General features: G+C 41.8%; 1 protein-coding gene across 1 annotated transcript in view; it reads right to left on the reverse strand.

Annotated features, from left to right (window-relative positions):
* LOC115475658 (arf-GAP with SH3 domain, ANK repeat and PH domain-containing protein 1-like) overlaps positions 1 to 16,623 on the reverse strand; it is a 153,422-nt gene that overhangs the window by 22,922 nt on the left and 113,877 nt on the right. The window contains exons 19-21 of the mRNA XM_030211569.1: positions 8,710 to 8,825; positions 5,400 to 5,467; positions 1,008 to 1,115 (exon numbers count right to left, since the gene is read on the reverse strand). Of these exons, the coding sequence (XP_030067429.1) occupies positions 1,008 to 1,115; positions 5,400 to 5,467; positions 8,710 to 8,825 (292 nt within the window). The remainder of the gene's footprint in view (positions 1 to 1,007; positions 1,116 to 5,399; positions 5,468 to 8,709; positions 8,826 to 16,623) is intronic.

Here is a 16,623-nt window from a genome sequence, read left to right on the forward strand (position 1 = left end):
CCTTCCTCCTTTCACCAACATATCTGAAAAAAAATCTTGTCACCTCTCAATTTCTTTAGCCATTTTCTCTTCCACCTGCACTTTTGCTAACCATATTTCTCTCTTTGCTTCCTTGAGCTTTACCCAATAATGTTTTCTGTGCTCCTCTTCTTGTGTTCTTCTGTATTTCTTGAATGCTGTCTCTGTTGCCTTTATTTTTTTTTAGCCACTTGTTGGGAGAACCATATAGGTTTTCTTTTTTTCTTGCTTTTTTGTTTAGTTTCCTATATACATCTATCTGTTGCCCTATTAATAGCTGCTTTCAGCTTGGACCACTGCCCTTCCACTTATCCTATGTCTAACCCATCTCATCTTCAGGTACCTTCCCATTTTACCAAAGTCAGCATGTGTGATATGTACTACTTTGAGTCTTGTGTATCCACAGTCCATTTTAGCTCTTCTGTCAAACCATATTGTGTGATGATCACTATTGCCTAGGTGGGAAGCAGACATTAGAAATAAGGCTGCATTTCTGAAGTATGTTGTGAAAACTGTAAGCTGTTTATAGTTATTTTGCATGCTGTTTTAGATTATTTAATTTGGAATTTTTCAGTGTGTTTTGTATTTCTTATCTTTTTATTCTTTAATTTTTTAGGGTTGCATTTTGATTACAATTTGTAATCACGATTAATCACATGATAAGTTGTGCAATTAACAGTATCTTCTTTATTTATTTTTGTTCCCACTGCAGCTCCTTGTGACTTTGGGCAATGGAGGGTTAAGTGACATGTTCAGTCACAAGCAGCTGCAGTGGGAACAAAAATAAACAATACACCTTTAATCGCATGACTAATTGCGATTAAAATTCTTATCGAAATACAGCCCTAATTTGAAGCACGCCTTCAGAAGCAGGAAAGACCAGGGTACAGCCCTGCACAAAGGAAGCTGAAATACAAAGAGATTATTTCTTTAAAGTCCAATCTGCAAAATGACAAACATTAAGAGATTAACTGATTACACTGCCTCACCTTTTCATCCAGGTCATCATCACTCTCATACATATCTTCCTGGCGCAGAAGCCATTCATATTCCACGTGAACTCGCATGTTAAATTGATTTGTCTGAGCTTGTACCAGCTGAAGCAGAAAAGAATTCAGTGTTAAAAACACTGTGCAGCAGCAAATCTTACAAGACAAGTGCTCTTTTTTTTTAAAACATGAAATGCATTAAGCAATGGGAGCAATGAAGACGCAACAGCTCTATCTTCAGGGGCTCTCCTGGCACTGAACATGACACTCTGCATTGTTCCTTAGTAGAATTATCCTCTATAAAATTTCCCATTCTACTAGTACATCATAGTTTACAAATCCAGTTAGTAGAACTTTGGCAGAACCCCTAAACCATGGGGAGAAACTACGTCAGCAAGAATCACTCCAACTCCTACTGATATCAGGCTTTAATTTTTTTGCTCTGGATTTATAAAGTACTTATATATAACTTATATTTACCAGAACTTTAGATCTAGGACAAAAAATATATATACATATATATATAAGTATAAAATGATAAATTTACCATCTCTCTATATAAAAAGCAACACCAATGTTCTATGAAGCCTCCAGCCGGAAGTGTGAAGGGGGCGAGATATCCGGTTTCCCTATGAGTGTCTGCCCCGCCCTCTCTGTAACACAGTCAGTGAAGGAAAACAGCAGAGCAAGAAATCAAATCTTTGGCTCTGTAACAGTGAAGGACTCAGAGCGGGGAGGGGAGAGAGGCCAGAGGGCAGGGACACACACACTCCCACATGCACACAGAAGAAAACATTGCTAGCCCCCGTTTCATTTGCATCAGAAACGGGGCTTTTTTACTAGTATATTATAATGTTGTAAGTTTTTATTTTGAAGCTGGAGTCATTTACATTTTCGGTACATTTTTACAGACTCATGATACCATCTAAAATTGCTTCTGACTCCTATTCCACAGCCATAGTTTCAAGCAGGCCTGAACAGTACTTTTTTTTTTTTAAGAAAATTGAGTAGTCAGCATTTTTGATCTAAGCCGGTTGATGTGCAGCTTGAATGTTTACTCTAGGCCATGGGACATGTGTCTTGTCTCTTTTGATGGTGAGCCCTTAGGTCCCCTAAGGCCCCGAAAGACCTCAGAGGACAGCCGTGCAACCCCGAATCTTCACCCGCGGCGGCCGCCGTTCACCAAGGGTTGAGCCCTCAGCTGCAGGCGGCCAGCAGGACTGCTGGAACCGCGGGGTTGACGGTTGGCCCGGCCGGCAGTCAGCAAACACAGTCAATGAGAACGGCTAGCAAGGCAGCTAGCAATCCGTGGGTAGAATCGCTATAGTCTCTGGAAATGGCTAGCAAGGCGGCTAGCACTCCGTGGCTAACAGTACCACAGTCTCTGGATAGAGGCTAGCAAGGGCGGCTAGCCCTCCGTGACTCCCAGTAGCACAGTCTCCGGGTAGTGGCTAGCTAGGGCGGCTAGTCATCCGTGGGTAACAGTAGCGCAGTCTCTGGATAGTGGCTAGCAAGGGCGGCTAGTCATCCGTGGGTATCAGTAGCACAGTCTCTGGATAGTGGCTAGCAAGGGCGGCTAGCCATCTGTAACACGAAACCACTGGACCTGCTTCGGGAACAGAACCGGAAGCAACCAGGTCCTCTGGTCCTTGAGTTTAAATATCGCGCCGTCCCGCCCTCCGGGAAGGAAACCCACCAATCCGGCCCAGGGGAGTCGGCAGAGCTCCCGGATTGGCCTGCCCGAACTCCAGGCGGAGTCATCGCCCGGGTTCGGCAATCCGGGGCGAGGTGGGAGGAGTTCCCGAATCCTTCAGCCTCGGGATTCCAAGAGGCATCGGCTCCGGCGCCGCCATCTTGGCCGGCGCGAACCTCCTTTCCCCGAGGCCGGCGTTCGCCCCAGCGGGTCGCCGGTCTCGGCCCGACCCGTGGCAGCGCCGGCTCCTCCGGAGGCCCTCTCCCGCCATCCCCGATGCCGCGGATGCCGCTGGCTCCCGCTCCCCACAGCGGGAGCGCAGGTATGGACGCGGGACGTGACAATGAACAACCATAATGTACAAGTTTATCTAAATATGGCTTGAGGCCAATGCTGCCCAATGATGAGTGGTCAGTATATAAGTCTGTTATTTAACTAAAGGGTGCGTCATCACTGATGGACCTATTAAAGTGATGGGTTGTGTATGTTAAAAGTTAACAAGCCTTTGCATCATAGGATCAACCACCCCATGACTTACACCTCATTAAGTTAAACCAATGATAAAGTGCCAAGCCGGTATTACACCCACTTTTACCTATTCAATGAAAGAAAAAGCATTACAGTATATGGACACAAACCCTATAAGATGGGGTTCATATATTTATATCTCTCTCTATATATATGTCTTTAATAAGAACATTATTAAAATTACTACTTAATATGTATAATTCTAATTTGTGTCAATAAAGGAGGAATTATAAACTTACGATAGTTCTATGGGTCATAACGTCTATACCTACTCATACTTTTCTTTATTCCTATATATGTTAGAGGCCATCTTAACAGGAAAAGGAGGCATGTTATGAGAATTTCCTTACGTTTTGGCAACAGGGGATGGTTTGGCAGACCATTTATAGATGAGAGATTATGGTAAAGTTGGACTTTGTGTGGTGGGGACTTTTGATGTAGTTTGTTTTGTATTGTCTCTGGTCTCTGAGTAAGGAAGAGGTCTAAGTGAGCACTGGCACATAAGACAGACTGATAATAGTGTTTGTTTTCCCTCTATCTCTTGAAAAAAAGCTCTCTTTAACTGGGGTTTAAAAAGAGGAAAACTTGTTAAATTTAGGAGTTTTTTTTGCACGTGACAGTCCTGAAGGGAGACTGTTCATTTGATAAAGACTTCCATAAAGAGTGTTCAGGTTTTACAGAATTAGAAAGGAAAAGTGAGCATTTTATGTTTAATGATGGGGTTTGTATCAGAAATAAGTATTCCCATGTCACGTTTTCTTCCTGTTTAATGGAGTTAAGAGCTTATCTGAACAACGACTGACTGCATGTCAAAATGGAAAGTGAACGTTGGTTTCTGATTGACTGAGAAAGTAGACACTTTTGCGTCAGTCAATATTTCAGGTATCAGAATGAAAGTCTTGACAAGCAGTTAGACAAATATAATCAGGTGTTATTTGACAGTTTGGAAGCATCTACTCTAAGTCTGCACTGTAATCTTTGCATCTGATGTTGCCTAGTAATCTTGACAGTGCTGTTGTGCCTTGTGAAAATGTTCTCTTGGATGGAAATGTTGGTTGTGTAAGCTGTGATGAGTGATCCGTCTTAGGCACTTCCCTATTTTCCTTTGTCACGCTGATAGACAGGATAAGTGGTGACTTTAATATGCAAAATCTGGCAAGGATCTCATACATGGAACTGGCTAAAACAGACCAGGGAAGTATAAGCTTGCCTTGAAATCCTCGGCTGGAATCCCACAATGAGGGAGGAGACAAAGTAGTCCCAACAGCCCTCGGTATATGGGGAAAGCTTAGAGCAGAGGGTGTGTCATTGGGCAAGCCTATTCCAGAACCTTCCTATATCCTGTATATAAAAGTCGATCTGCCAAGGAGAGGAAGGAGGAGTAGAAGGAATGGCCTACTGCACAGAGTTCACTGGGAAAAATATGGGTTTTAAGTAATGATTTAAATCTGGGCATGGAAAGCTCAGCTCTAATAATAATAGTAATTTTAAAAGGGAAAAGATGTATATTACTCTCTAACTTGTACAGCAGGAATGTACCTAGATTACCTCAGTTTTAGAGAGAAAACTGTTAACATACTTTCTCTTTTAAAATTAAGCCACAGAAAGTCAATGAATGCATTTATATCTATTGTCTTCATAAAAAGGTACAACATATACACCTATGAGCCTTTCCTACCTTTGCTGCTGTGGCTAGGAAAGCGATTAGAATGTTGGGTATAATTGCTTGTTAAGTGGAAATCATTGGCACTGATTGGTTTGTTAAGTAATTAAGTTGTACGCGCAAATCCAGAACATGACTGGATTTGTTGCGCTATAAAGAATCCGGTGGCAAACACCTAAAAGCATGCCCACATATCTTCAGATGGATAAAGCTTCACCTTACCCACATATGGCTAAACCACACAGGTTACCTCTATTTTTACCCTCATTAAAAGCAACATCTTATAAAATGCATCCCAAAATATGAGACAGAAGTTCCAGTTATTTATTGAGTTTATCCCAGATGTCACGTATGAAGTAAAGTTTCCTTCTAATAAATATGCTATTTATTAAATCAATAGGTTTAGTGAAGGCTGAGTCCATTACAAACCATGTGCCCGCTTGTCTACCATTTAATATATAATTCAACTAGTCTAAGTTTTCTGATATATTAAAAATAGAATTCTTACCAATTCTTCACATAAGCAATGTTTCAATTTCCTGGCAATGTCCAGTGCAGTCTCCCCAACATCATTTTCTGTAACAAAGACATGCAGGCGGCTATTTGAAATTATAATAAACTGTAAGTAAAGGGGTTTATTTAATAAGCTGCAAAAAAAGCATCATGATCTGTTAACTGCAAAAAATGTGCAAAATTTATGATTATCACAGATTTTTCTGCATTATTTGTTGGCTGAAAAATCATGTGCAACACAGGCATTTTTAAGGACTTGGCTACTTGGGGAAAGTATGTTACAGCTTTATAGATGTAGGTAACTTCTCCCTATGAAGGGGCCACAAGGCAATGGAAAATTCTCCCACTCCCCTGTGTGAGGCAGTTTGGAGTTAGCCACAATGACTACCAGTGGGGCAGGAGGCAGTAGGGATCACCACTGTAAACGGAAAGCCCAAAGGCTAATGGGCTAAACTGGGAGGGAGGAGTGTCTAGGGATGAGGCAGAGAGAATCCCATGGCAGTGAGGTATAGGGTAGAAGAGAAGCAGGGAAACAGTCCTTGCCCCATACAGGGGGGGGGGGGGACTCCTGTGGTGCCTGAGAGCCCCAAAATGGAGAGCCACTAGGGTTACGCAGCGCTGTACAGTTTAACAAAGAAGGACAGTCCCTGCTCAAAGGAGCTTACATCTAAAGGACGAAATGTCTTCCTGAATAGAGGTGTAGTGGTTAGGTGCCGAAGGCAACATTAAAGAGGTGGGCTTTGAGCAAGGATTTGAAGATGGGCAGGGAGGGGAGAGCTTAGTATATTTACCTCACTGTTTTATACTCTATCTCTTCCATGTGTCCTGACCGTGGCATATTTTGTACAATACACATTATTACAAACTAATGTTGCAGCCTAATATTCCTTAAATAGCTATATCAAATAGAGCAGTATATGTGAATGAAACTACTGTCCAAGCTATACCTATTCTGTGGTGGGGCAGCTGCTGACCATGTTATTCTATGGAATAGCTGCCATTTATATGCAGGAACTTATTAGTTTGCCTATCAGAAATGTAGATTCTGGAGCTAGGACATTTTTCATCCTATCCTTTCCTAGCTGTAAGAATATTGTTTTCAAAACTTTTCATTCTGTTACTTTTTCCTACTTGGCCTCTCGTTGGTGGCATATCTTACCAGCAGAAGTCAGGTCTATATTTAGATATGGTCTATTTAGAAAAGCTTTAAAATAATTTCTGTTTCAAACGTTTTTGACTTTACAGTAATAAGGAATTGAACTACTTTTAACGTGATGAAGGTTATTGTTCTTTTTCTTTTGCTATGAAATCACTTTTTCTGTTATCTAAATTTTAAATTATTTGTAAGCCACATTGAACTTTATGGCTAATATGGAATAGAAATGGCAAATGTAAATGACGTGTCAGTCTTGATATTATAACTCATTAACTTTTAACTTTGTATAACATATATGTCAGCATTACCTTGTGTGATTCACAGCCTAAGCTGAGAGTTAGCCTATGGATCCAAGGCCTACCCAGAGTCCTCTGGGAGATAATGCAAGCTGCTCTGACAACGCCCCCCCCCCCCCCCCCCCTCCGGTACGATCCCTGGTGATGTCAGTGTAGGTAGACAGACAGAATTAGGCATATTTTCAAAGCACTTAGCCTTCCAAAGTTCCATAGAAACCTATGGAACTTTGGAACGCTAAGTGCTTTGAAAATATGCCTCGATGTCTCCTAACCTTTTGTGCTTAGTTTATGTGTCTTAGGACCAGTGCTCAGGAAGAAGACTAGAAGCTGAACAACTGGTCTCCAAGAACTGTGCACCTTCAAAGAAATTCACACCTCTTTGGTAATCAGGAGATATCAGAATGGAGCTATTGCATATTAGGATCCCTTTCTTTCAATTTTTCAAAGCAGGGATCTTTTGTTAAGTCCTGATGCTAAATGTAACCTACATAGAGAGTGTACCCAGATAGAAGTACTTCTGTTCAAATCACATTCCACAAAGGGTTCTGTGTGAGTTTAATTCTCTCTGCACCCTTCTGTACCAGGAGGAGTGGGAACAGGGGCTATGTCTGGAGACAGGACGAGAGGGGTGGGATAATATACATACTACATGCACACATGTTCTTCTATTACTAACTACAAACAACTGCAATTTAATATTCTTCAAAGAACTCACTGAACCCCAGTGACAGGAGAACGGATAGGTGGTGGGATGGGTGGACGGTGTTGGAGACAGTGCGGAGGGAGGGGAACTCTAGAACATATGTAGTTGTTGTTCCCTGTTAGGTCTTATTCCAGGTTGGGATCCTAAAGGAAAGGAGCAAAGTGTCACACATCTCTTAGTCAATTGCCAGAGGTTGGAGGCATCAGGCAGACCCTATGGTATCTCAATGGTGGGTGGCCGTAAATGAACTCCAGGTGTATGAACAATTGACCTCTGAACTGAATGGACAGAGGGAAAACTATTTGAACAAGCAGTCAGTAGTACAGTGGGGTAGCTAAGGTTCATTGTTATTTAACTTTGGGGTACTTATCCAGCTTTATCTTCTACTGCCCACCCTTTTAGCTCTCAGTAGCCTGAAAGGAATGGGTATCTTGGCTGTAAAACATATAATTAAGGTGTCGCTCTTCTGAAGGGACCTCAACGGGGAGGGGAGAGGGGCAGAGGGTATAGGTTTTGGATTCTATACACTGTTACTTTTAATATTTTTATTTTATATTCTTAATTCATTTTATTTTTACTTTATTATTACTTTATTATTAAAATCCAAGTTCTTGTTAATTTACCAGTAGGATGGCTTGTGTCTGGGAAGACGCTCCCTCTAGGCCTGAATGCTGTGTGTTAGGAGGGCGGTGATTGTTTATTCTAACCTTTTAGAACCCCTATTATGTAAGGTGATTTAGAGTTATATGTTATTTTCTCATGTCCGGGGTTTTTTTTAATGGTTTGTTGTACTTGTTGGAACTTACATAAAAAAAATAAAGAAATCTAGGTGTCCCCTTATAAAATAATCCTCCATGTGGCAAAATTCAGCTTCTATATGTATAGTCAAATGGTTTCATTTAGGCCAGCAAAAAGAAGACCTAAATTAAACTGCTTAGCTGAACAGTGGTGCTGTATATACGTATTTTTTTAAAACATTGTAGCCCCAGCTTGAACAATGTCATCACCTCCTGCTTTAAAAACTGTCCCATATATACTGATAATTGAGATCATAATCCATTTTGAGGTTGTGGGAAGGCAGATTAGAAATCAAGCTAAATACATGCATAAAGTCAGTTACAAAATTTTAAAATAAACCAGACTCACTTACTGATCTTAAGGTTAACTTTGGCTCTGAGAAGGAGTTTCATGCATTCAGTTTTGTTGTAGAAACTGCAGTAATGCAGAGCTGTGTTTCCCTTTACAGTCTGCTTCACCAGGTTGCCACTGGATCACAAGAAAAAGCAATCAGCACAGACTTCATATGGGTCTATATAAAGCAAAGGTAATGCTATGATAGATATACTGGATTCTAGTCCTGCCACTGTAAGCCGCATTGAGCCTGCCATGAGTGGGAAAGCGCGGGGTACAAATGTAACAAAAAAAAAAGCACTTAGAGGTTTGAAATCATGTACAGAAAGTGTGAACCTCTTGAAATACCAGCCTGGGAAAGGGAGGTAAAATCTGCAGAAAACCATGTACACAGCACATGACACCATAAATTGGAAGATACTATTAATAGTTTTCTTTTAAATTTACGCAAAACTGGGTCAAAATTCAAACTGTAAGTTGTTGTTGCTGTGGTTTTTAAAGCTAGATATGGATTTTCAGTACAAGGCACTATTCAGGTATTAATTTTCAAAAGGATAGCTGTGTTAATCTGGTGTAAAAAAAGTGCAGAGACTGAGGATGGGCAATGGGAGAAGACAGAGGGTGAGAAGGGGCTTGTAATGAATGTAGAGAGGAAGAAGAGAAAAAGAGTGAAATAGACTGGAGGGAAAGGGGTCAGAATGGAAAGGGGAAAGGGAAATGGGACTTAATATACAGCCTTTCTGAGGTTTTTGCAACTACATTCAAAGCGGTTTACATATATTCAGGTACTTATTTTGTACCAGGGGCAATGGAGGGTTAAGTGACTTGCCCAGAGTCACAAGGAGCTGCAGTGGGAATCAAACTCAGTTCCCCAGGATCAAAGTCCGCTGCACTAACCACTAGGCTACTCCTCCACTTGTTCCACCAATAAGAGCCAATCTCATCAGTGATGTCACAATGGCTTGATTGCCCGATACTTGCCTCACTTCTGATATTGTGATGTCATAAGGGGGAAAGGGAAATGGGACTTGATATACAGCCTTTCTGAGGTTTTTGCAACTACATTCAAAACAGTTTACATAATATATGCAGGTATTTCTTTGTACCTGGGGCAATGGAGGGTTAAGTGACTTGCCCAGAGTCACAAGGCGCTGCAGTGGGAATTGAACTCAGTTCCCCAGGATCAAAGTCCACTGCACTAACCACTAGGCTACTCCTCCACTCCACAGGAAGGAAGGAAGGAAAGAAGAGGAGGAGGAAGGGGTAAGATGGGAAATGTGTGAAAGTAGGGGGTGAAGGAGGGTAAGAAAGGGGTGAAGGAACTGGAGATGGAAAAGGGTTGAGAGGCACTGGAAAGGAACAGATTAAAGGGACAAATCTGAGAAGAGAATGAGGAAACTGGATGCCAGGAGGGTTTACATGACAGGTAAGATGCTGAGATGAATGAGGCACTGAGACTTGAGGAAAGATAAAGGAGGGCTGGGGAGGGGCAAGAGTTGAAGATGGAAAGCTCCTAGGTAGATAAGATGTGAAAGGAGGGAAACAGAAGATCAGAGAGTGAAAGAAGAAAAGAATGAGGGGGTAACATCTAGCTGTTGAGTTTAGTTTAACATCTAGCTGTTGACAGGTTTAGTGAAGGTTTGGACGGCTTCCTAAAGGAAAAGTCCACAGACCATTATTAAATGGACTTGTGAAAATCCACTATTTCTGGGATAAGCAGTATAAAATGTTTTGTACTTTTTTGGGGATCTTGCCAGGTATTTGTGACTTGGATTGGCCACTGTTGGAAACAGGATGCTGGGCTTGATGGACCTTTGGTCTTTCCCAGTATGGCAATACTTATGTACGCACAGAAGAGAGAAACAGATAAATGATTACGGGTAATGATTAGTGTCAGAGATGGATGTAGAGAGGAAAAGAAGACAGAAGAAGAGGAAAGAAAATATAAAGGCAAAACCCTGGAAAAGAATTTAAATGAAGATAACACCAGAAAGGTTGAAAGGAGAGGCTGGGTCCTAGAAGATTAGTTAAATACAAAGCCCAGACAATAAGGGCACAATACATTTATTATCATTTAAATAACTGGAACATGTCATTTTGAAATGTGCAACCCTGATAACTTTATATTTTACTTAATACAGAAGGAAATACATTTCTGTTTCTCTAGTGTTGCATTGCATTCAAAGTTCTCAGAGTTCCCATTTCTAGTTAGTGGTTGCTTATTCTGTATTTGAGGCACTCTCTGTATTTTGCAGGAGTGATAGAAGTGAGGTATTCTGCTAGAGTTTAGTTTCTGTGTAGGGATCTGGCTTGTTTTGTTTTTCCAGCAGGAAGTAGATTGGTATTCTAGAGTGCTGTCTTTTAAAGGTAGGGTTGCTGCTATTTGACTCCTGGATTTTAGTGCTACTTTATTATGACAAGTTTTCTCTCCGCTACCTTGGAAGAGATGGTGTTATAAGATCTTATCTTACTTTTTCTGCCCAAGGCCCGTTCAATACTAGTTACACACTATTCTGTTTACCCAAACAAAATTGTACATAAACCTGTTTCCGAATTTAAAACATGCTTTACATGTATTTATTTATTTGTAGCATTTGTATCCCACATTTTCCCAACAATTTACAGGCTCAATGTGGCTTACATTTGTCGTGATGGCGGTTGCCATTTCCGAGTAACAGAATTATAAATGGTGTTGCGTTAAGGTGCATACATACATGGTAACTATATAAAATTATTCCCATATGTAGGAAAAATAGAAATTTTATAAAGAGAAAGTACACATAAATAAAATTGCCGCCTACAGATGAAACCACTGACATGCTAAGGATGGCTCTTATCTGCCGTTATGTGTCTCTGTTTCTAAAAGCACAGTGCATAATAGTTGCAGCTGCTCCAGAGCAGAAGAAAAGATATGCACGCATGGTTGCTGGTTACACCCATACACTTTACATTCTGTGATGTCAATTTAATGTGTATAAAAGCATGCATGGGCTCAATCCTTGCTTATATTTTTATATGGTTTTAAACCTAAACCTCCACTACCCAAGCAGCAAAAGACTCAAATACAAATCCACCTATTGAACCAGCTTTTCCTACCTAAAGACCAACCTGTTCAAAAAGACATACCATAATGATCCATCCTAAATACCTGACAACAAAACTCTACCAGAACCAGACAAAACCGAACTCTCTATACCTGATTGTTTCAATCACTCTGTCACTAAGGAATGTTAACGCACTACCTCCTTACTTCTCACGCCTGAAATGAACTGATTATCTAACTTACTCTATAACTTACTTTAACATTTATGAACTCTAATGCAATACCACTTTGTATTTCTCATTCCGGAAATGGCGATCGCCATTACTACTACTATTAGCATTTATATAGCGCTACCAGACGCACGCAGCGCTGAACAATTGACATAGAGAGACAGTCCCTGCTCAATGAGCTTACAATCTAGGTAAAACTGACAGTCAAGACATTACGGGCAAGGAAATTCCAGGGTAAAGAGGAACAGGGAGGAGGACAAATGGGTAGTGGCTAGGAGCCAAAGGCAGCAGTGAAAAGGTGAGCCCTTACGTCAAGCCCCCTCCCTGCCCATCTTCAAGTCTTTGCTTAAAGCCCACCTCTTCAATGCTGCGTTCGGCACCTAACTCTTACCCTTCAGTAAATCCAGACTGCCCCAATTTGACTGCCCCTATCGGACTGACTATTCACTTGTCTTTTAGATTGTAAGCTCTTTGAGCAGGGACTGTCCCTCTATGTTAAATTGTACAGCGCTGCGTAACCCTAGTAGCGTTTTAGAAATGTTAAGTAGTAGTAGTAGATTTAAAAACAGGTAGAGATGGAGCTAGACGTATGGGCTCGGGAAGGCGGTTCCAGGCATAAGGTGCAGCAAGATAAAAGGAGCGAAGTCTGGAGTTAGCGGTGGAGGAGAAGGGGGACAACAAGAGAGACTTGCTCAGAGAACGGAGTTCATGGGGAGGAGTGTAGGGAGAAATGAGAGAGGAGAGGTAATGAGGGGTCATAGAGCGGATGCATTTAAAGGTCAGTAATGTAAGCCACATTGAGCCTGCAAAAAGGTGGGAAAATGTGGGATACAAATGCAACAAATAAATAAATAAGCGCACAACTATGGAACGAATTACCAAAAGCAGTAAAAACTACGCTCGACTACCTAAATTTTCGGAAAGCACTAAAGACTGTCCTGTTCACAAGAGCATACCCCACCGACCCAACATAAAAATACCTGGCCATATGCGACACAATGTAACCAAAGACCATAACGGACATTATCTGACTCTTCTTCCCCCTTTCCCTCTCTAACTTCCCCCAACGCACCGACCATACATGTAACCACCTTAAATCTACCTCATTTTACTACAATATCATTTTGTATTCATTCATACCATGTATTTGTTCAGACCGTAATCGGCTAACACTGTTAACGGTTATATGTAAGCCACATTGAGCCTGCAAAAGGTGGGAAAATGTGGGATACAAATGTAACAAATAATAATAATGGCAGCAAAGAAAAACAAAATACTTTTTTCTGTTGTTTTTACACATAGAACGCCTTTCCCGTCCCTTGTGGTGTACTTCCCTACCTCTCAAACCCTTCCCCATGTGGTGTTCAACATTTCTTTCCTTCCAGACTTCTCAACCTCTGCACCCTCCCATGGAGTCCAATTCCTATGGGCTTCCTTTCATTTGCTGTGCGGGAATTGCTAGCTTGGCTTTGTAAAAGAAGCCCTATAATGAATTAAATACCAGAATCTGTGTGGAGCAGACCCGCACGGATTCTGGCGTTTAATTCATTTACTATCAGGTCTACTTAAGGCTTACCAAGTGGCTGCCAGTACCTTTCGTACAATGCATCCATTAAATGCACAGTCTTTTTCAAGACCTCTATAACTCTGTTCTGTTGTGGCTGCCCAAGTTTACCTGTAGGACAAATGCTAGCAGACGCCTGAGGAAGGAACTATCAGTGCCAAAACGCGTTGAGTCTTTTGTATTATTTGTTCTTCAGCTTCACAAGAATTGCAATTAAAGTTGTCTGTAATCCCATTGTTTGCTGAGCCTTCTTCAACCTCCCACTCTTTGGCCACTGTTGGAAACAGGATACTGGGCTAGATGGACCACTGGTCTAACCTAGTATAGCTATTCTTATGTTCTTTATTTTCCTTTTAAAAAAAGGTGTTTCTTTCATTGGGCAGAAAATTATGATTTTCCCCAATGTGGTCAGAGCAACTTAGTTGTGTCAAAAGGCTTTTCTGCAGTTTAGACCTCGTGTCTTGGCTGCAGGAGCCTCTGTTTTCTTGAGATTTACGTGTAAAGTCTGGTCACATCGGGGATTAACTCGTATACCTTTTTAGATCCCATTTATTTATTTATTTATTTGTTACATTTGTATCCCACATTTTCCCACCTATTTGTAGGCTCAATGTGGCTTACATAGTTTCGGAGCAGCACTTGCAGACTCCGGTGTTGACAGATACAAGGTGATGTTGTGGTTAAGTAGTTCGATAGAGTTAATGTGGCGCAACCACATTGGGATCGTGCAACGGAAGATTTGTGTCCAGTCTGTACCATGATCTAGTTACGTTGTGTTGCAGAGATCGGGCATCTATGTTGGATCAGTGGGGTATGCCTTTTTGAACAGGTGAGTTTTTAGGTTTTTCCGAAAGTTTAGGTGGTCATTCGTGTTTTTCAAGGCTTTGGTAATGTGTTCCACAGTTGTGTGCTAATTTAGGAAAAACTGGACACATGTGTTGATTTGTATTTGAGTCCTTTACATCTTGGGAAGTGAAGATTGGTATGTTCTTGCTGATTCGGATGTGTTTCTTGTTAGTAGGTCGATCATATATCTTGGAGCTAGACCGTGGATTATTTTATGAACCAGTGAGCAGATTTTGAAAGCAATTCGTTCTTTGATTGGAAGCCAGTGTAGTTTTTCGTGAAGGGGTTTTGCACTATCAAATCGTGTTTTACCAAAGATAAGCCTCGCTGCCGTGTTCTGGGCAGTCTGCAGTTTCTTTAAGATCTGTTTAGAAAATTTAGAAAATTGCTGGTTGGAAAAAGAGAAACCATCAGATCTGTTGTTTGATTGAAGACTGTTTGCTGCAGGTTAAAAAGGTTTATTTGATTTTGTTTCTCATACTTGCTACTTATTAAGGGTTAAGTAATTTGGATGTGCTTATATATAGCCTTTGGTTCTCCATAAAGTGGACTTGTATGCCATATTTTTCTTTGTTAATAAGCATTTTCCTGTATAAATATTTCTAGTTATGTTTTCATTGTAGTATAATGAAAAGTTCTCAATTTAAAAAATTTAGGCACTAGGATATTTTCATTACAGAGTGCTTATATGAAATGTGAAAAAAGGTGCCCATTTTATGCCTATGAGGGACACAAGGAAATATGTTTTTGTGAGAAAATGTGGTTTATTATCCCACTTAGAGTGTTTAAAGTACGCCATTTCAAAGTAGTTATACATTTGCCCATGGGGGAAAGAGTGGATGGGCTTACGTCAAAGGAGGAAAAGCATCTGTGGTAATTTCATTTTAAATCTTCCTATGTACTCTCCAGCCTGTGTTTGGCACCTATTCTCATGAGGGTGTAAAGTACACGGGAACAATAGTACCTGCCTTGTACAAAGAAAGGCTTCATGTACAGATTCACTTTGAAAATGTGTTCGCAGATAGCGAATGCTACATACCTGTAGAAGGTATTCTCCGAGGACAGCAGGCTGATTGTTCTCACTGATGGGTGACGTCCTCGGCAGCCCCTCCAATCGGAATCTTCCTAGCAAAGACCTTTGCTAGCTCTCGCGCGCCCGCGCGCACCGCGCATGCGCGGCCGTCTTCCCGCCCGAAACCGGCTCGAGCCGGCCAGTCCAGTATGTAGCAAGACAATACATTTCAAGGGAAGACACAACTCCAAAGGGGAGGCGGGCGGGTTTGTGAGAACAATCAGCCTGCTGTCCTCGGAGAATACCTTCTACAGGTATGTAGCATTCGCTTTCTCCGAGGACAAGCAGGCTGCTTGTTCTCACTGATGGGGTATCCCTAGCCCCCAGGCTCACTCAAAACAACAACCATGGTCAATTGGGCCTCGCAACGGCGAGGACATAACTGAGATTGACCTAAAAAATTTACCAACTAACTGAGAGTGCAGCCTGGAACAGAACAAACAGGGCCCTCGGGGGGTGGAGTTGGATCCTAAAGCCCAAACAGGTTCTGAAGAACTGACTGCCCGAACCGACTGTCGCGTCGGGTATCCTGCTGCAGGCAGTAATGAGATGTGAATGTGTGGACAGATGACCACGTCGCAGCTTTGCAAATTTCTTCAATGGAGGCTGACTTCAAGTGGGCTACCGACGCAGCCATGGCTCTGACATTATGAGCCGTGACATGACCCTCAAGAGCCAGCCCCGCCTGGGCGTAAGTGAAGGAAATGCAATCTGCTAGCCAATTGGATATGGTGCGTTTCCCTACAGCCACTCCCCTCCTATTGGGGTCAAAAGAAACAAACAATTGGGCGGACTGTCTGTGGGGCTGTGTCCGCTCCAGGTAGAAGGCCAATGCTCTCTTGCAGTCCAATGTGTGCAGCTGACGTTCAGCAGGGCAGGAATGAGGACGGGGAAAGAATGTTGGCAAGACAATTGACTGGTTCAGATGGAACTCCGACACGACCTTTGGCAAGAACTTAGGGTGAGTGCGGAGGACTACTCTGTTATGATGAAATTTGGTGTAAGGGGCCTGGGCTACCAGGGCCTGAAGCTCACTGACTCTACGAGCTGAAGTAACTGCCACCAAGAAAATGACCTTCCAGGTCAAGTACTTCAGATGGCAGGAATTCAGTGGCTCAAAAGGAGGTTTCATCAGCTGGGTGAGAACGACATTGAGATCCCATGACACTGTAGGAGGC

The sequence above is a fragment of the Microcaecilia unicolor genome, chromosome 8 (genome assembly GCF_901765095.1).
Source record: "Microcaecilia unicolor chromosome 8, aMicUni1.1, whole genome shotgun sequence".
Lineage (NCBI taxonomy): Eukaryota > Metazoa > Chordata > Amphibia > Gymnophiona > Siphonopidae > Microcaecilia > Microcaecilia unicolor.